General features: G+C 39.0%; 4 protein-coding genes across 20 annotated transcripts; 3 read left to right on the forward strand and 1 right to left on the reverse strand.

Annotated features, from left to right (window-relative positions):
- The first annotated feature begins 39 nt into the window (after window positions 1-39).
- LOC124192520 (glutamate receptor ionotropic, delta-1-like) lies at window positions 40-1091 on the forward strand. Its single transcript, XM_046585880.1, has 6 exons — window positions 40-171; window positions 264-367; window positions 438-519; window positions 592-635; window positions 711-825; window positions 900-1091. Exons 1-6 carry the CDS (start codon window positions 40-42, stop codon window positions 1089-1091), a joined length of 669 nt encoding a protein of 222 aa, XP_046441836.1.
- Window positions 1092-1201: 110 nt separating this feature from the next.
- Window positions 1202-2486, forward strand: LOC124192910. The gene is made up of 4 exons (XM_046586479.1): window positions 1202-1381; window positions 1454-1576; window positions 1656-1807; window positions 1872-2486. The coding sequence occupies exons 1-4, from the start codon at window positions 1202-1204 to the stop codon at window positions 2080-2082; spliced, it is 666 nt and encodes a 221-aa protein (XP_046442435.1). The 3' UTR covers window positions 2083-2486.
- A 976-nt stretch (window positions 2487-3462) lies between these two features.
- On the reverse strand, window positions 3463-14239 carry LOC124192904 (troponin T-like). 17 transcript variants are annotated; one of them, XM_046586469.1, is made up of 16 exons: window positions 14011-14238; window positions 13726-13762; window positions 13097-13111; window positions 12372-12377; window positions 11684-11701; window positions 10178-10235; window positions 9982-10110; window positions 9746-9910; window positions 9583-9675; window positions 9397-9511; window positions 9217-9323; window positions 8452-8522; window positions 7976-7997; window positions 7694-7774; window positions 5552-5630; window positions 3463-4245 (listed from the first exon to the last, which is right to left on the reverse strand). In XM_046586469.1, the coding sequence occupies exons 2-16, from the start codon at window positions 13746-13748 to the stop codon at window positions 4022-4024; spliced, it is 1206 nt and encodes a 401-aa protein (XP_046442425.1). In that variant the 5' UTR covers window positions 13749-13762; window positions 14011-14238; the 3' UTR covers window positions 3463-4021. The 17 variants fall into 17 exon arrangements, with proteins under 17 accessions (XP_046442425.1, XP_046442423.1, XP_046442424.1 ...); XM_046586467.1 differs by lacking the exons at window positions 7694-7774; window positions 11684-11701 and adding exons at window positions 6541-6621; window positions 11150-11167 and having other exon boundaries at window positions 14011-14237; XM_046586468.1 differs by lacking the exon at window positions 7694-7774 and adding an exon at window positions 6541-6621 and having other exon boundaries at window positions 14011-14237.
- A 2253-nt stretch (window positions 14240-16492) lies between these two features.
- Window positions 16493-19715, forward strand: LOC124192903 (zinc transporter 1-like). Its single transcript, XM_046586454.1, has 7 exons — window positions 16493-17103; window positions 17439-17480; window positions 18076-18268; window positions 18343-18624; window positions 18692-18820; window positions 18901-19166; window positions 19229-19715. The coding sequence occupies exons 1-7, from the start codon at window positions 16918-16920 to the stop codon at window positions 19658-19660; spliced, it is 1530 nt and encodes a 509-aa protein (XP_046442410.1). The 5' UTR covers window positions 16493-16917; the 3' UTR covers window positions 19661-19715.
- Window positions 19716-19764: the final 49 nt, after the last annotated feature.

Here is a 19764-nt window from a genome sequence, read left to right on the forward strand (position 1 = left end):
TCATTCTGTAAACGATACGGCAGCGATTACACTTAAAAAATGTCTAGACTTCTGCGAGGAAATCAATTACAGATTGCTATCACCACGTTTATGTTGTTTTATCCTTTATCTTCAAATTCGATTATCCGGAATGGACTGAGCGGAGCATACTTTCGAGTGTCCGCTCATCATGTAAGTTTCAAATAAAAGAATTTTCCATAAATTTGAATGTGGAAGTTTGGAAAATTTTAACTAAATTGCACAACTTTATCCCTCATTTGCAGTTCCCTCCTTATCAACTTTTGATTTATGGAGCTAATGGAACCTTTCGTTATGTTGGAAGCACTCCCAATATAATCTACTGGATGGCAGAAAAATTTAATTTTACGTAAGATATCATTCTAAACTATCGCTGTAAATGGCGGGCAACAAATCTTTCCCCGTCTATCTCGCTCTAGGTATGATTTATTCCCGGTAAACAACACCGAGATTGCTAAATTGGGAACCGTTCTAGCAGGTCTAAATCAAATCATCAATAAAGTAAGTAAGCCACATCCCTGTATATTTTAACAGTGGATGCTTTGCAAATCGTAAATGTTTCAATTTACTTAGGAAGTCGATATTTCCACTCTCTGCTTTCTTCCCACATTGGAAAGGTTAACTATATCGGACCAGTATCGGTAGTGGAAATTTATTTAACTAACTTAATTTGCAAATTTTTAATTCCGTAGAACTCAGTATATGGAATTTTCATATCCGGTAGCAATCGAATCCTATAAATTTATGGTCCCTAAACCAGATGAGGAAAGCCGACTCTGGGGTCCGATCAGACCTTTTCAGTATTCGGTAAGTAAGCTATATAGCTGTTTTCAAATTATTTCTTTTTCCCACATCGAATATTGAGATTTTGAAAATTGCAGGTTTGGGGTTGCATACTATTGAGTATCGTGTTTGTACTGGCGGCTTTCTCATATTTGTCTTGGTGCTACTCTCATTGGCCTAATTTACCAAATAATGAATTTTATGGTGCAAAGAAGAACATGTTTACCATCTTCGGTAGTTACGCGATGTACATTGCTTCTGTCTGTACAAATCAAGGTATTCATTGCTGAATACAGCACTTAATAGATAAAACTAGAAAGAATGTGACACTCTGCCCTGGTTACCTAACTATTATTACATAGGACTGAACATTAATGTCCGTCAAACTTCATTTCGTGTTATGGCCGGGATGTGGTTATTGGCGGCCACGGTACTAGTCAACTGCTACTCCGGAACTCTTATGTCTTCATTAACTTTGACAAAATTCAAGCCTACCGTGAATTCTTTGGAAGATTTAGCGGCCAGTCAGGATTTGACTATGACAGCCAGCGCCAACAGTGTCATGGCTAATACGGTTCTTGTAAATGGCAGCATTGACCTATTAAAAGAATTTGAATAATTAGTAAAGGAATATTTTTGTTATACTTTACAGAACACCACTTCCGCTACGTTGAAAGCCATAGGAGACGCAATGCGCAGAAAACCAGAAAGCATTTACCCCACACCAGAAAAGGGCGTGTCCAACATCTTTTCTTTGAAGTACGTTTTCCCTACAGTAAGTTTCTCCTTCTCAATTCGAAACAATTTTTTTTTTATTTTGAATTATATTCTTTAGTATTGTTTGCTTTCTACAGGTCGAATCATACATAGCTTACTTGATCAACATCGATCTAAAACAAAGCAAGAAATGTAGATTTCACGTAACCGGTCGTATTCCAATATCAGAGGGGGCTTTCACTCTTGGATTACAGAAAGGCAACAAACTCAATCAACTATTTAGCGAGAAGTACTACAATTGATTAGCACACTTATACAACTGATCTAAATGATGGACGAAATTAATTTTTTAGGCTTCAGCTTCTTTGGGAGACTGGTTTAATGATTAATTGGCTAAAAAATAATCTACCATACGTAGACAAGTGCCTGGCGAATAGTAAGGAATCAGCCCGTCAGAAACCCATAAAGCTCGTTGATTTGACCAGCGCGTTCTTCATTCTTGGTATCGGGGTTTCCTTGGCACTGTTAAGTTTCTTAATGGAAGTTTTCTACTTTCGTTTTTGAAGTCAGTTAACTATGGTGGTGTCGGGAGCCATAATTTACGAGAACGAGCTTATGAGAGTATTCGAGGAAAGAAATAGTTATTGTAATAGTCATTCTGGTATGATTTTAATGCCAGATAGGAAAGCATAAGTATTATAGTCAATCTATAGCTATGTTATAGTAGTAGGAGTGTACACAATTTATCCAATTACAAGTTATACGAGGAGATGACGTTGCAGTGGTCCCTCTCGAAGTCTCGGTCATAAAATTTTCCAGTTGCACTTTGCTTTTAGTGTTGAAAATTAAGTTTTTTTTAAATTTGAAAATCATTCAGCAATCTTAATTTTGAAACACAGGTTTTTCAATAAATAATCATTACATTGCTGTTCCTCCAATAAAACCAGAATATTTAAAATTACAAGCAAGAATATTATTGCAAAGTTAACTATAAACTACAATGATATCCAATGATAACACCGAAACAGAAATAAGCACGAAACAGCTAAAAAAGACTTTAATGGAATAATGAAATTGTGTCTATTATCTCTACCATGTTTTCTAATATTAACACGATCGTTTTTCACATACACCTGTGATTTTCTTACAGGAACAACATTGGATTGATTTACTCACAAACAACCTATGTGATGTTTTAAAAATTCAACATTTTTTTAACTTTAACCTTTAAAAGCAAAGAGCAAATAGAAAATTTTGTATTTAGGCCTACCATGTTTTCTGATATCACTGATATCTCCATTATTACTTTCCATATATAGATTGTGAACACAGAAATACTTCAACAATACATTTAATCACTTAAAATTGTGTTTTACCTTCAGCTGAATTTCGAAAAATTATCATTCCGTTTTGTTTGTAATCTTAAACACACAAACTTCGTCTCTCTCTTTTTGAAACTTGTAAACATAACGAAAGCAGACGACACTTTTCTTAGGAATCGATTGAAACCATTTAATATCGATCCCTTCCATGTAAAACTATGACAAACGGTAAAAGACTAAAAGCGCAAGTGGTTTAGTCACACGCGCTCGACATCCGCTGAACGGATCGGGATTATTTTAGTATCAAATAGTTACACTAAGCCCCCCCCCTTACCTACCACAGTCAAATAAAAAGTAAAAATTTGCACGAAATCCCCGGATAATTTAATTACTTTTAGACCGAAACCACCAAAATAAAACTCTACAGGACCCTCTTGAAAGCAAAGAGGAAATTTAAGGTCTGTGATCTACTAATCTAGGAAATAAAGTTCAATATCTGTTTTCTGGCTGTTCGCTATATAATAAGGGTAACGTCGATCTAGTTGGATGGCATTAAAACTTAAAACAAAACTGACTAACGGACCGTTTAAAAATAGAATGTACACAGCAATAATGCAGTTAATAAGTGGTAGCCATGTGTATGTCGGTATAACGTACAACTTGTCTGGTAAAGATAGATATAATATGCAACACACAGTGAACTCAACCGTAATCAAGCCTAGAACATAAAGAAGAGAAGAAGGCAAAACAGGTGGGTGAAAGAATCAAGTGGACATAGAAATAAGAGAAGAGTAAAGGAAACAGCTGTAAGGAGAAGTTACACATTGAAGAATTAGAAAAGTGAAAGTAAAATATAAAAAAAAGATTGGGTAGATAGGCTTATAACATGACCAGAGAAGAGACGACTACGCGTTTTATTTGTTGCTGATATTTTCTCGCATAGACGTTGGTGGTTTCTCTTGATTCGATCAGAGTGGCTCCATTCAGAAAAATAATCCAACAAAAAAACAAAAAAGGAGGTGGGATAGATTTCCAATCAAAGAAAAAGGTTAAACCAATAAATGATACAATGGCAGAGATAAGGTTGTCCGTTTTTCAGAATTATTTGACATACGAAACGAAGCAATTCGAAAGAGGGAAGAATCAAGTATAAAGTTGAAGTATGAAGAGTTACGAAGGATCTATTCTTCTTCCTCTTCTTCCTCCTCCTCCTCCTCCTCCTCTTCTTCTTCTTCCTCTTCCTCTTCTTCCACCTCTTCCTCCTCCTCCTCTTCAACGACTGGGGGTGGAGGTTCCAGGAAATCATCCACATCCACGTCCTTGGGCTCGGCTTCCTCTCCGTCCGGGCTGTCGGTATCTCCCTTCTTTTTGCCAGGTCGCTCACCGAACCATTTGGGGAGTTTAGCTGTCGGTTAAGTCAATTGTTAATAAGATCCCAATAAGCAATCAAACACAATCAACACTTAATCTTTTGCCTATCTCAGCGGAGCAAGCTTTGAACACAACAACAATGTGCAACACAGTTTACTACTGCGTCACACGACAATCACACGACTAGTGGACAAATTGACAATTCTACTTGAATCAAATTTTGAAAAGTGGTGTTTTTTTAAACATGATTTGACACAATGTTAGATCAATTTTTGTTTAACGAAAAAGCCAACACACGCACACGACGACTTTGTTTTTAGTTTCAAGGAATTCTATTCCCCATTTGAACGCAAACTTAACACTATACTTACGATCAATCATTGGAATAAACCTAGTTGGACTTCTTGTCAATAGCAGAGTCTCAATCGTCTGCTATTCAAGGCTATAAGCTACAAGGTGGTGAATCTCACTGACGATTAACTCACACACAAAAACAGAAAATAACGCGAGCATTGAACAATTCTAAAAGGTAAGAGAGGGAGGATAGACAGAGGTGATATGGAAAAGAGACGGGGTTAAAAAAAAACCACTCGATAGAGTCCAATTGGCGAGGATAGATCGAAAGAACATACCTTTGTATTCGCGGGTCTGGAAAGCCTCGTATTTGTCCTTCCAGGCTTTCTCTTCGCCTTCAGAGTATGTGGCAATCCAGCCCTATAAAAACAGAAACGGGGATGGATACCCACCAATATCCGAAAAAGCATCCGAAAGTTAAAGATGGGCTCGTGTTTCAGTTTAAAAAAAAGTTAGATAAAAAGGAGAGAAATTGTGGTGGGAGGAGAGTCGGAGAGGAACGATATAACGTGCCAGACAGTAAAAAAATAAAAGTTTAAAGAAAGAATTGTAGAATACAGACTGGAGAAATAAAAGAAATGTTTTTTAAAAAGTAAATAATAATAAAATTTCGTCACACGTGCTCGGTTGAATCAATTTTGGCGAGACACCGTCGCTTACCTTAAAGATTTTGATCAGTTGGCGCGAGTCGGAATTCGAAATGATTGCAATTATTACGAGACACACCCACACCCGTTTCAGGTTTTAAAAGAAAATCAATCAATTTCTAACAAACATGGCGGGAATTTTAACAAAAAATTAAAGAATGGGAATTAAAAGCAAAGCAAGTGTGTGTAGATGTAAAAAAAAAATCGGCATTTCGGAAGCGGAAGCCTTAACAAATTAAGAAAATCACTGAGTGCTCTTTTTATGTGTGTGTGTGTTTTCTTAAGGAACATCATCATCAGAGTTTACAATCGATGATGCGCTGGGCATCAAAGACTTACTCTTGGGGCGAGTCGTATACTCGGTGTACTTCTCCTGCCAGGACTTTTCATCGACGTCTTTCACAATAACGTCCCATCCCTTTGTTTGTGTGTTTGATTTGTGTGTTTTTTAATTTCGTGTTCAAAATTGAATTCAGCCAGATTCAGGTGACGGTGTCGAAGACCACGTGTGACGATGACATTTTTGTGTCATTAAATGAAACCAAAAATGAATGAATGAAAAAATAGAGAATATAAAAATTAAGACAAAAGTAAACACGAAAACGAGAACAAGAAGAAGAGCGAATCAGTCCAAAGGACGGTACAGATGACGAGAGACTGAATTTTTAAAAAAGGCAGTCGACATGACGTGAAACTCGATCAAAGATCGTTTTAAAAACAGATGAGAAAAGCGGAAAACGGAACGCAATTAAAAATCCAATGAAATTGGAAATCAACAAACAATTGCGTTAATACGCATTATGTTGAGGTGCATAAAGTGTTGTGGAAACGAACACGCAACAAGTAGCCAAATATGAAGCGATTCGATTTTTGTGTTGCATGCATACCGTTCCAAAGGCGTGCCAATAATAAAAGCCGCATGCAAGTTTCAGTAAATATACACAGGAGCGGGATGGACGGGAGGAATGACGGGACCGCATCCGAGAATGGAAGTCAAAGAATTTGGGGAATGAAGACGTTGGGATACACCTCCAAAACGGTCACGAAAAAAAAATGCCAATGAAACCTCACGGAAAACGGACAACGGTCGAATATCGAACGAAGAAAAGGAAAAAATAAATAAATAAAAAAGCGACGAAAAATTTTGAAAAGTAATTCAAGAAATGTGACAAAAACAAGACAAAAAAAATTATCTTTCAGAAGAAATGAAAAATCATGAAAAAGAAAAGAAAAAAACGACGAATAAAGAAGCAAGAGAAATAATGGCTTTTGAAATGTTTTGTTTTTGTGTGGAGGGTGGATGGAGTGAAAGGTGGGGGTTTACTTACACCGGCAAAGAGGTCCTTCTTATCCGAGTAAGTCCTGTGGTCGACACGGCGCTCAAATTTCGAGGCCAGTGCGATTTTGGGCTAGTTGTTGGTTGTGGTCAACGACATACCGGAAAGGCAGCAAGCGGTGGATGGTGGAAAAAGAGTGGGGGATCAGAATTGGGCAATTGATACGTTCAAAATCAAATCCCCAAAACATTGTATCGAATAATTCTACTAGAGTACTGTACTTGTGCTTAATCAATCGTAAATAAACAAAAAAAAAATAACTTCTAAGTAGGTCTATCGAGCATCGAGGAACCGATTCTTTCTTTTTGAAAAAGGAACCTGCAACTGCTTGTAGGAAAGGAGGGACTATTCGAATCCGGACTATCGGATGTTTCACATAACCATCATAACTATGAGTGGATGATACAATATAAACATGCGATATATGTATATACATCGTACTGCGTTCGGTTCAAACAAAATGCTGTGATTTGTCAACATGTTCTCAGCTTCTAATTGATTCCTTTCGCAATAGTTTGAGGTTGGGTGGATTTTTCTGGGAGGGATTTTTGCTAACATCATAATTGGAGGTACGGGGAGGGATCATGAGGTTTGGTGGTTAACTTCCGTCAGCAGCGATTGGCTGATGTTTTTTTGAGTTCGATTCTGCTTTGCTCTGGCAAACATGATCAAGGCAGTATATGTAGTTTGGCGGGGGGTGTACAAAGTTGGGTGTGGTCGGTTTGTCAAAGAGGATACTTGCAACTTGCTTTTGTTCGATGCAGTTTGTGTTACTACACGTACCGTATTAAAAGTGTGTATGTGTGATTTTTTGTTTTGTTTGTTGGGTTTTTGTTTTGAGCTTCTGCTTATTTTTGTGATCGCGTGATCGTGTTTTTTTGTCAAAAATAAAGATCAGCAGTTTTTTGGTGCTTTAAGACCGGACGCGTGCTGTAGGCTGTAGCGGTGCCGTCGCGTTTCCGAAATGGCACTAACAAATTATGTATGCACATCCGCAGTGGAAAGAAAAAAAAAAGTCAATTTGGAATGTTGTTGAAAAACGATCGTTTGGATTGATTCGACTCTTTTGTTGTTTTGGGGGAGGCGAAGGGGGCCGTGGAAGGAGCTTGGAGGAAGGTGGAGACGACGCGTCCACAAAACTTACACCATCGAAAAGGCCTTTCTTGTCGACGAATGTGCGCTGATCGAACTTTCGCTCAAACTTGGAAGCCAACTTGACTTTGGGCTGAATGATGACGGTTGATTTTTGGTTGGAGACGGGATTAGCGAATATTATTAAAACAACGGTTCACTGCTTCATTTCAACTTAACTAGGGTACTTAATGTAATGGTATACTAGAGTAAATTACTGTAAATAATAAGTTTTTTTTGTAAAATGCTAATAAAATTGTAAAATATGACTAGAAAATGGAAAATGGTAGCTTACCGGGTACTTTCCAGTTAAAGCCCTGTTCAAAGATAAAACAAGAATTAGTTGACATGGAATTGAATTGTGATTTGTTTGGTAAATAAAACACGAAAGTATAAACGCATGCAAATGATAACGCATAATTCATTCCGCAGGTATTTCAACACAAAGCCAAACAAGCTGAGGAGGAGAAAAGCCAATAAACTGAAAATAAAACGGCGCAGGCAGTTATGTTTGAATCTTATTAAAAAAACTGAATTTAATAATTTGCAAAGGAGAAACGGCCGGTCCGCAAAAAGTGGGTCTAAAAAATTCGGTTATCAAAAATCGAACCGATTGAGAGATAGAGAAATGAATGAACATAAAAAAAAAGCTGGTCAATTATTTCGCCGTCGGTAATATAAAAACTCAAAGAAATAATAATTTGTGCCCGTTATTGAAAGGATGTAAAAATGAAGTGAAGTTACACATAAAAGGGCGACACGATCACTTACTCAGGATCTAATCCTCTCTTAAGAGCTTTATGCCTAAGCTGCTGCTTCTGCCTCTCTTTCAGCTCTTTGAGCTACAAACACACACACAAGGCGTGTTTTTTAATAATCACCATCAATTGGATGGGCGACAAAATAATGGGAAAAACGTGAAAGAGAATTAGTCATCACTCATTAAACTACCACAAACAAAACATCGCGTTCGTAACTGTCATCAGTTATCTACTCTATAACTGTGATACACCAAGCAATATCTAAACTCTATTTATCGTGAAAATCGATGGTGTAGGTGAATTTGGCGCTGTACAACTGCAAATATATAATGAGAGCCAGCTAATTACAGCGCTAGTGGGACAGCACAATCTACTACTGTTTGCGTCTCCTATTTATTTAAACACTCGTTTTGTTTTTGTTTAAAATGAACAGGTTGGATGACTCATTCGATGCTGTTGCACGCTATTTGCAACCACTTTTGTACACTACAAAACTACCGACATCCCCAACGACTTACTCTGGGTCCAATCCAAGTTTCAAGGCTTTTTGCCTGTTCTGCTGCCTCTGCCTTTCCTTCAACTCTTTCAACTAGATTCGACAACATCCGAAATCAAAATTAAGTAATTTCAAATTGCTTAAACAGCTTACTGCAACCCTCCCACAATTAAGTTATAGGTCTCTACCAAAAATCGCCCTGTTTCAACGTCATGATTAGGGTATCAACAACTATAAGTAAAACAAAAAAGAACAAATAAAAGGAACGTTTGATCTTACGTCGTAGTCTTGACGCTTGGAGCGCTCTTCAAGATCGTACTTCTCAGTTTCTAAGGTGACGATTGTCTGCCAAAGTTCGGTGGCCTTCTTTCTAAGACCATCGCAACCTGATTCAAAGAATAATTTGATCAATCGAGTGATGCTAAAAAAATACAGAAAGAACAGGATTGTTAGACGCACCCAGGCCATCGATTTCCAAAGGTTTGATACGGAAGGAGAGCGAAATTTTCTTTTCTTCTTCCAACTGCTCTTTGGACTTCAACAAGTCGTTACGGGCCGATTCCACGTTGGAGAACTATCGAGTTAAACAACAGCAAGAGTTAGCTAGGAATTGATAGAACGTTTCTGGTGATGGGCGACACATACTTTGTCCATACCACCAGTGGATGCCTGGGCAGCGGTAGGATCGGCGGTTCCTTTCTTAACAACTTTGAAGTTGGAGCTGATGGCGGCCTTGTCCTAGAATGCCCAAATAATAGTCTCAATTAAGTTTCAAGCCCTGAATAATTCTAAATACATCATATGTTACCTTTGAGACTTTATCGGCAGCCTGTCGCTTCTGTTCAACTTCAGCCAATCGTCTTCGTTTCTCCTCCAACTCACCTTGCTTCTTCTCCTCAACCAAGCGGCGAAGACGGTCTTCTTCCTCTTTCTTCATCGTTGCCAATTTCTTGTCTTCTTCCTCACGCAACACCTGTAATCAATTGACATCATTCAAAAGGTTAATCAAATCCAGTAAGCAGAACTTTGAGAGAGGAGTTATACCTTGCGCTTGGCTTGCTTTTCCTTGAGACGCTTGAGGTCCTCTTCTTCCTTGACGCGCTGTTTGCGCCATTCGTCGATGTATTCCTTCAGCTGAATCTCCAACTCAGCTCGTTTCTGGTCTTGACGGTGCTGCGATTAAATAAGGACATTAGCTTTGATGACACATTACAAACAAGAGAAAATGATGCGTCTTTACCTTGAGGACATCAGCACCTTGGGGTCCTTCATCTTCATGATGAGCCGGAGCCGGAGCTCTAATAAACACACGCATTACGATTAGATAACCCACAATCCATAAAAGGAACTAAAAAAATGTTCTAATTCATTTTTTTTTTCTACTAATGTGTTTGTGATGTGTCAAATAAAAAGGATAAATCTATTATTTATCCAAGGGGTAACAAGTTCTAAAACGACTATCTATTTAAAAAAAAAAAAAAAAAAGACAATCAAACTCGACAGCCTCGTTCACTCGAGGTGTTTTGTCTGTTTGTTTCTTTCTAATTTCAGGAGGAGGAATTTCTAATGTGTTTTTGGCTTCAGCGCGCATCAAATCACACATTCATCACACAAAGACATCCGTTTTCAGACGGGATCATGACTCTATAAAAGTGAAGAGAAAAACAGACACTCTTTGAAAATAATTAAAAGAGGGACACAGAAGTGAGGTAGAAATCTAAAACATCATCACCACTACAAACTATAGAATCTAAATCAACACATGGCCAATAAAAGCCCAAACCCAGTAAAAACAAAGTTTTACAAACGTGGAAGCACACTAGGAAAAAAAAACACGATAGAACGGGAAGGAGGTGCTTGATTTGTTGGGGGGATTGACTGATGATTCATGCAAAACTCTTCGTCCGACAAAAGGATTTAAAAAAAACAGGAGTTGATGGAATCAGGAGACAGGGAGGAGGGCAAGAGAGAATAAAAACCAAACCCATTAGGGGGAAAAAACCTTGCAAAGTTGGGGAAATTCAAAAATCAGAAAACCAGAGAAAGTCGAAAGACCCGTGGATTGCACAACGCTCCTGTGTAGTATAAAATGTCTTCCGTGGGGGGGATACCCAGAAACCGGGAAAAAATGAAAAACCAAGGAAATCAAAAGTGTATACACCACAGCATCAGCCATGCTCACTCATTTCGGCAGGCGTCTGTATTAACTTACCCCTTCTTATGGGGTTTCCTGAGGTACGAACCGACAGGATAGATATGGACGGAATTGAGCGCAAGTTACATCGTATAAGAGTGATAGAGTTGGCCCAGGATTGATCGCGGAATAAAAGGAGAAGGGGAGACAAGCAAGTGGGTGGGAGAGAGTGAACAAAAAAAAAATAGATAAAGAAAAGAAATTATGAATCAGAGAAAAAACAGAATAACACAACATTAAATTTCCTGATATCCGAAAGACTTATCAGTTGGATTTGACAGAGTTGGACGGGAAAGGATAGGAGAAATGTTTTATTTTTGTTTTGTTTTTTCGGACGTAAACGAGTCAACATTGAAAGCTTTAATTTGCTGTAGAAATCGAGTAAGTGATAATACGTCGTTTAAAAGCGGCAAGCCAAGCGCTGCAGGTGAACCTTCCCTTTTTTCGGTGCTGAAAAGGTGTGCAATATTTGTGCAATAGGCTCGTGTCTTTTATGTATGTATGTGTGTGTGTGTGTGTTTGCTGATGGCTGTTTTTGATTAAACAACTTACTTCTTTTCGGGCTCCTTTCTGCCGTGCGATGTTTGTTTTTGTTTGTATTTTTATTTTTGTTTTTGTTTTGTTTGTTTGTTTTTGTTTCGAGTATTTTTTTTTTTTTTGAGGTGGACAAATTGGATGAAAAAAATAAATTTAAACAAAAAAAGCCAATCAGTAAAATGAGAGAAAATTTAAATAAAAAAATTGTTTCGTAGTCGAAATCACTACGACTGGGTAGATACGTGAAAGCTATAATGCAAGCGGATTATTCTCATTTACGACGAATGAAAATTAAAAAATAAAAGGTAAATCAAATAACAAGTAACAATACTTCGAAATAATAAAAGAGGGTGTAAGAAATGTGGATTAGTTCCAAGAGTTCTCGTTACTCGTAATTTTGGAATTTTGCCATGGAATTAGAATATTATTACACTCGATCACGACGAAGAATAATCGATCGTGGAAAGCCCTGCAACTTGAACATATTTGTGTTTGGACAAGAGGAAATGTTTGCGGGTTTTGCGGATAGAGGAGGTTACGGGGCCCATAATAAACGTAGTATTTCTAAGTAAATTATCAGTTGAGATGGAATTATTTAACTGGACCTCTATACTATACTTATATATGTACAACCGATAGAAACGATTAATAAACGATACGGTCACGTTGTTGTTCAGAAAAAAAGGCAGAGACGATGGCTTACTTGGACCTGTAAAAAACAGAAAGGACAAGACAAACAGAAAGAGAGAAAGAAAAGAGGAGAAAAACATTCGAATTATTATTGGCAGTCAGGCAATCCATGAATGTATAGATAGTAAGCAGGATTGTGTTGTGTGAAAGGCGTGTTAACACGATTTAGTGCTGTAGTTATATGGAAAATTCGGCCGGAAAAGAATGTAATTATGAATTCCATTATGAAAGCGGTTGAAATGAAGTGAACCCAGAAAGCGTTTGAATCATTTGAGTGACCAAGAAATCAAGTTTGTGAGTATTAATAGAAAATGATTTGACTTTCAGGAACAAATTTAATGGAAATCTGTCGTTCGTTACTTAAAAAAAAAAGTAAATGTGAGTAACAGAAGTTGTTAGACCGGATTGGACAGCGAAAGAAAAAAAAATAGGAAAATAAAATGTTGAATAGTAACAGTTTCAGTCCGAAAAAGCTCGGGTTAATGAAACGAATCACGGTGCCTAATAAACGTCGATCCAGTTGAACACGTACGCACTCTGCCCTTTTTCTCACGCCCTCCCACGTCCCAACCCTCCTGAATCCTGATATGTACCGATCGTCTGACAGCCAGACTGAACTTTAGCACGAGATGAAATTGTTTTCGCTAAATGTAATCATGAATGATAATGTGCGACGTAGACGAACGTCTCTGTTTCGTAATGGAAAGATAAAATTGGCAGAAGAAAATGATGACTTACACCTCCTCCTCATCACTGCTCCGTTGGGTAACATGAAAAAGAGACAAAAAAGAAGAAATACATTAAATATCACAGTTGCATACAATAATAGCACAATATAATTAGGTAATAACTTAATAGAGCCTACACAAAAATAAAAAAAATAACTTGGTCTCCGTGTGTTTGAGAAAATAATTTGAGAGGAATGTAGGACTCAAAAGGTGGTGTGTGTGTTGGCTCTAACGGAGTATTTGCTGGATGGCCCGCCTCGATGTATGGAAATAAACACGACGGCCAAGACTCGTCGAGACGGGCGACGAAAGGTGGTAGAAAAAGAGTGGGTGGGGGGTAGGAGGCTAGGGTAGTGGATAGTAGTAGTAGTAGACGGAATGAGGATAGAAAGAATTGGGTTGCTGCTGCTAAGCTTAGCACGTTTAAATATAGCCAACGCGCAGTTGTCGGAACGCGCTACAGACTTCATGTCCGACTATGGGCAAAAGAACTTTATATACCCTATCGCACACGTCTCGTATATACATCGCTAAAATACGGGTCCCCATTTTAGACTTTGTGTAAAACGGGAGAAAGTACGCAGCTCCGCTAACAATTCCAAAAAACACAAAAATGCAATGCGAAAAATTCAAACTTACGAGTACTCTTCTTCATCAGACATGGTTGAAAAGTTTTCTGCAGCCCAAAGTCGACGTTATAGGTGTGAATTCGGTAAATGGAAAGAATGAAATCAAAATAGAAAAAAAACAAACAATCAAAAATGTTTCGTTAGTTCAAGTTGAAAGTGGAGGAAGTCGGTGTTTCTGCATCCGCACTTCCGGTCGGTTGCAGAAACTTCCGTTTTGATTTTGGCTTGTGTGTGATTTGTTTTTTAAATATTTGGGGTACGAAAATGGTTTTCACTTAGACGTTGTTGTACTCACAAAAGCTTCGACGTTAAAAGATCAAAAAAGAAACAGTGGGGGAAGGGCGACACGAATGGTCTGTGTGGAGTTGACTTGAGCGTAAAGGCAGCACCGGAGTCTGGAACGAGCCGTTCGCGACTGGAAACCACTCGGGCTGCCACGCAAAGAGCGACTGGGACAATCCGTTCTCGAGTCCTAATAAACTCGTGTACCACGGCACGGAACGCGGCTGGAACGGTTAGAGCTGACGTCAACACAAGACCTGCACGCCGTCCATACTCTCTCCTCCTCGGTTTATTAGGCCAAAAGCCACCGTGTAAGCGCTTCCTCCGTTCCGGGCGGAAGGGATGGCTACCTATTTTTAGTCGTCAGCAGGGGCACCAAGACGGCAGAGCAAAGAAGACAAGACCAGCAAGCATCTTTCTTCTACAGTAGTACAGTCCGGACGAATAAAAATCTATCTGCACTACCGACCCCGTTTCTCCTACACCTAATACGTACACAGCATTGGGCGAAACCAACGTCGTAGACTTACTGTCCTATCCAGGGACCAAAATGATACGAAAAGTCTACAAGTTTTTGCTTTCTTTTGGACACTTCCGGAATACAAATAAAAAGAAAAGTATCGACGAACTAGAATGATAATCAGATAAAACCAACCCATCCGGCAACATTTGAAATTGACTCTAAGAATAGTTTTTTTTTTCTGTAAATATTTCACGTTTACTTTGTACACCAACTCAAAGTTATGCAGTTGAGAGTATGATGCCGATGAGTCATCCGCGCCTCTATTTTTGCGTAGACTGTATACAAATCTCATCAACTGTATGGCGATGCCAATACAAACAAGAACAGAGTTTTTGGATCTCATTACGGATGTTCCCCATAATATCAAAGACTATTCCCTGGGCGTTAGGCGTTGTTTACACGAGTTAATTCTCCAATGGAATTTCAATGAGCATTCTTTCCTATCAGCAACTTTTCAGAGTTATAAACTCTTTCAAATCAATCAGAGAGTATCAAATTTCTTTTTAAGCAATCCACCATCGACTTCAAACTCATTCATAAAAGTATCGAGTATTAAAGTTAACAATGCATTGCAAACTGTTGGCTTATTTGGCGTACAAATTTTACCGCACAGCAGTACAATAATTACACAGGTATACAAATTAATTGTGACTTTTCACTGAGCAGTGAAAAGGGAATCTGGAAAGTTCTAACTTTACATTCCCTCAGCATAGGAATCTGAGGGCAATGATCCGTTAAATAACAAGAAACAAGAGCCTTGATTCCATTTCAAACAGCTCGCGGTTTCCGGATACAAATTTCCTCGCCCAGAAGAACACCGGTGAGCAGCAAAGGACAAAGCGAGAATTGAGGGAACGCAAAAAGAAAATGGGGAACTATCGCAGCTGACTGCCGTTGAGTCGTTCCATATTTAGTTGTTGGCCCTTAACGGCTCGGCTTTAGCTAGAGAGAAATTCAAGAAGGTGGGTGTACGTATAGCCTGGCCCTGCTCTCGGCTGCTGCTGCTGCCCTTGGTTGGTATGGGGGGGACCGGGGCGGCTGCCTCTATGCTCCAACAAGCTACTACCACACTTTCCAGTTTCAGCTGCTGTGTGAAGGCAAAACCAACAATCAGCGCGGCTCCCGGCACCAATCGCAGCGACAAAACAGCGAGAATGGTAGCGCTCCATAGCTATAGGAGGCCGGCCGGTCGTCGTCGCCGCCGCCTAGTTCTTCTTGGTACGGGTTGTGCGTTCCGAGCTATTTCTGTGCCACTCCTAAAATGAACATTCCCGCAACATTTTTTTCACTCTCTTCTTTACTTTCACGCTCTTCCTCCATCCCCGCCTTCTATATTTCCTTCTCTTCGTGTTGATTCTTGTTTGTTGTAAGCCAAACCTATAACCTCCTGATGATTCACTTCATCGCTAATCCGTTCGCCTTTTTTTCACGCCAAATCGCAAAAAACCGCAGAATTTCGCGTAGCCAATATCGCGTTCAAAATGCTTAGTTGCATAATTTCTTGACAGATAGAAACCTCGTGCACGGGCTACATTTTGGCAAATTGACAATGCAAGCACTGTACGTATTATACCATTACGCTGTATTTCGCATTTCTATTTCGTTCGAGACGTTAATAGTTGCCTTGAATGAACGGCATTGAATGAATAATATTTGGATAACAAAAACCTTCAACTCTTTTCATGCAGCGGACTTTAAACTAAGCTAAAAAACCTAGGCTATACATTTATTGTCTGGTTTCAACATGTCAGATATTTGATAGCATCGACTGACGGCATGAGGGCATTTCGTATTGACGCACTTTGGTTATCTCACTTGACGAGTCTTGAGACAAGTACATATTAGATTGTGGTCTGACTGATTTTTTTAAGCGATAAACCGGCCACATATTGTAAGGCTTCCCCCAAGGGAGAAAAGATATGCGTCTGACATTGTAGAATAATCGTGTTCAACTACTGGGCAAATCCATTGAAGCAGTTGTCGCGTCCGGAGGTGAAGAAGCAAAAATGGGCGTTCCCCAACTGGCTATCTCTCTTAATTTTTCCATGCTTCAGATACGCCTCTTAAGGCTTGATTGCTCCGACGCTTGTGCGCTGGCTGTCAATTAGTCGACACCTACTCCCCGATCTTTTTTTTTTAAACTCGAATTCTATCTATCGAATACAATCGAACATTTCACAAATGTCAACTGCAGGACATAGTTAGGTTACCCATGGACGCGAACCGGAAAACTGCCTAGCAACAAGTTTCACCCCTCCAAAAAACCTTCAAATAAAAAAACCAGTTGTGACCTAGATAGCTTCGAGAGCAGATCAGCTGAAAGTTCAGTGTTGGTGCATTGTACTTTTCTTACCCTTCAGCTGCAATTTGCACGAAGGTGGAAGAAATAAACACAAAATGAAAAATATACTGTGGAAGCAGCCCGGGCTAGACCGGCTGATATGTGTTCTAGTGGCTAGTGTCGCCTTGTTTTTGGTTCAAATCATTATGAGTCACATAACTCATTCCCTCACGCTCCTTGCGGCCGCCTACCACATGCTGTACAACATATTCTCGCTAGTTGGTTGCATCACCACCATCAAGGTATTCAACAATTCCTATTTTCAATTTCTGGTGTACAAAATGTACAATCAATTGAATTGCGCATTTCAATGTCACGAGGGCATCGCCATAGACGAGAACCTTCGTACGTAAATGTAAACAATACTTGGACTTGAGCAAAGATTGAAGCGGCGACGAAGTTCAACTAAAATCTTAAAGATATCTTTGCACGTAGCGTCACAAAGTCCAGATTTGTTTTTAAATCGTCAAAGTCCAAAGAGTCAATTCAAATCGCAAAAAAAAAATTAACATGTTCTGTTGCTGTTGTTACCATGTTGTTAACATGTCCTTTTTTTTTTCTTTTTTGAATAATGCAGATGTGCCAACGTGGATCCAGCGTGTCAAACACATTTGGATGGGTAATTAAAAAAATGTGTGCAGCATTTTATTGCTGTTCATGGCCTACCAAATATTAGACAGCTCACACCATTAATAAGGTTTTAGGACCAAGATGTTTTCTTTTTCTGAGAAAGCCATTACGTTATATTACTTTTTGTTGAATAAGAAATCCAAGCAAGGACTAGATACTGAAAACATCAATGAAAAATACTTTTACAAAACTTTGTTTTAATCGTCTTTCAAAATTCGGGAAACAGAGTGCTACTAAGATAAGGAATAATAAATTCAACGATTATTTAAGAATAGAACAATGGCTTTCAACTGAAGAAAAATAGCGCAATCGCTCGTGTTATTCAAAGACATAAAACATCGAAACCATGCCTTTGAACTAGAATGAGTAAACTTTGTAACCCAAAATCCAATGGAGCACTTACACCTCTTATCTGTTGTAGGCACGTAACAAATAATAAATGGGCTCCAAGATTAGTTCTAAGGTTACGCATTTAAAAAAATTATTACGACTGGTGTGACTGTTGGGCTTGTAAATGTTTGATGTGTGGATTTTAATCGGCTGTGTTTATCACGTTTATTCCCCCCTTCTTTCTATCATGATAGGCTCGTCTGGAGGTACTATCGACAGTGGTTAACCTTCTATTTCTAAGCGCACTGGATTTCTCCTTGGTTGTGGAGGCTATTCAAACTCTAATCCATTCCGATCACATGGATTCTATGCATCAACCGGAGATTATCTGCATCGTGGCTGGGGTTGGAATAGTATTCAACTGCATTTGCATTCTGCTCATCGGAGGTATACAAATCAATTTTTATCGAAAAAAAAGGGAACAAAAAATTCTAGACAGGATGAACGCTTTCTTCCCATAGGCTTTACTCATCATCAAGGGAGTTTTCTAGCTCTGACACCGGGAGGGGATGTGGTCGTCCAGCATGGAGTCGCCACCGAAGACGCTGTCCGTCGAGGATTGCGCCGTCTGGCAACTACAGATAGAAATGAATGCTCTGGTGGGAAACCACAAGATATTGAAGAAACCGAAGTGGATGGCATGATTCCGCAAATGGAACCCTCCAATGCGAAAGTCAAAGGCGTTATTGCGAGAGTTTCACAAAGATGGCCAACAATGTACTCTGTCTTTCGTGACAACGCAAGTAAAATGAAATGAAAATGAAATGACTGTCAACCAATCAAGTTTCTGATTCTGTGTCATTTTTACAGGTACTGTCATCGCCCTGATCTCAGCTGCAGTCGTGTACGAGAACGGAGAGAGTTTAATTTCTCTACTGATCGATCCCATCCTATCAATAGTTTCTGTTGCTATTCTTGCCCTCACATCTTACCCGTTCAGTGAGCTTACAAAACACAATTTGGTACCTCTACTCCCATCAATTCGCATTATAAACCTTTATATTTTTGAAATATCGTAGTTATTCAAGCCGGACAGATACTTTTGCAAACTACACCGGCCCACATCGACGTTGGTGAACTGAAAACAAGATTAAAAGATGCTTTCCCGTCTGTCGTTAACATTCACGATTTACACGTATGGGCTTTAACTCCCGAACGAGTCATTTCTACTGCGCATTTAGTCTTCATGAACGAAAATGTTTATCTAAGTGTCAAGGAACCCATCAGAATTTTTTTCCTTGGTCAAGGTATCACTCGAGTAACACTACAACCAGAATTCTACAAGGTAAATCTAATGCTTTCATGAATCAACAAGAATTCAATAGTTTTAATGTGGTTTTACCTTAGTTTGGAAATTTGACACCAGCACAAAGTACAACCTGTGTACTAACCTGTAATAAGGATGGTTGCAAGTCAAGAACCTGTTGCAACTACGAGCGTGCTGCCACTGTCGACGTCGATGTTGCTCCTATGGAAGACGTTGAATCGCCAGCCCACCGCCATGCTTCTGATGTAGTGACCACCACGAGATCTGTGACAGTGATGCTTAACGTTGGCCATTCCCAAGTTTCTCCAAATACTGATAAGTCATCGATCAAGGATGATTTACACGTAAAACACTTGACATTCAAGTCTCCCATCCATGATAATTGCAGCACTGAATGCGAATCACATGTCTCAAATTCGACACATCCTTCGTCAACGACGTCAAGCCAAAAAGAAACAGCTGATGAAACTGAAAATAATGTTTCAGAAAAAAGTTTAGATGCACCTGATTAAAAATAATTGCTCATGATTTTTTCAGTGAGGAAATAATAAAGTGATTTGTTTACTATTTTATTTTCAACTTTGAAATATGAAATAGGATTCGAAGAAAATTTTTT

The sequence above is a fragment of the Daphnia pulex genome, chromosome 4, assembly GCF_021134715.1.
Source record: "Daphnia pulex isolate KAP4 chromosome 4, ASM2113471v1".
Taxonomy (NCBI): domain Eukaryota; kingdom Metazoa; phylum Arthropoda; class Branchiopoda; order Diplostraca; family Daphniidae; genus Daphnia; species Daphnia pulex.

Bases quoted from the DNA above. Each gene is read 5' to 3' on its own strand.
- LOC124192903 (XM_046586454.1), top strand. From the start codon at position 16,918: ATGAAAAATATACTGTGGAAGCAGCCCGGGCTAGACCGGCTGATATGT. The intron at 18,625-18,691 runs GTAAAATGAAAT...TCATTTTTACAG, and splicing joins TGTCTTTCGTGACAACGCAA to GTACTGTCATCGCCCTGATC. The intron at 19,167-19,228 runs GTAAATCTAATG...GTTTTACCTTAG, and splicing joins TACAACCAGAATTCTACAAG to TTTGGAAATTTGACACCAGC.
- LOC124192520 (XM_046585880.1), top strand. From the start codon at position 40: ATGTCTAGACTTCTGCGAGGAAATCAATTACAGATTGCTATCACCACG. The intron at 520-591 runs GTAAGTAAGCCA...CAATTTACTTAG, and splicing joins TAAATCAAATCATCAATAAA to GAAGTCGATATTTCCACTCT. The intron at 826-899 runs GTAAGTAAGCTA...TGAAAATTGCAG, and splicing joins TCAGACCTTTTCAGTATTCG to GTTTGGGGTTGCATACTATT.
- LOC124192904 (XM_046586462.1), bottom strand. From the start codon at position 13,748: ATGTCTGATGAAGAAGAGTACTC. The intron at 7,998-8,451 runs GTAAGTGATCGT...ATCTTTGAACAG, and splicing joins AAGAGAGGATTAGATCCTGA to GGCTTTAACTGGAAAGTACC. The intron at 6,622-7,975 runs GTAAGCTACCAT...ACCAACAACTAG, and splicing joins CTTTAACTGGAAAGTACCCG to CCCAAAATCGCACTGGCCTC.
- LOC124192910 (XM_046586479.1), top strand. From the start codon at position 1,202: ATGGCCGGGATGTGGTTATTGGCGGCCACGGTACTAGTCAACTGCTAC. The intron at 1,577-1,655 runs GTAAGTTTCTCC...TGCTTTCTACAG, and splicing joins TGAAGTACGTTTTCCCTACA to GTCGAATCATACATAGCTTA. The intron at 1,808-1,871 runs GTACTACAATTG...TTAATTTTTTAG, and splicing joins AATCAACTATTTAGCGAGAA to GCTTCAGCTTCTTTGGGAGA.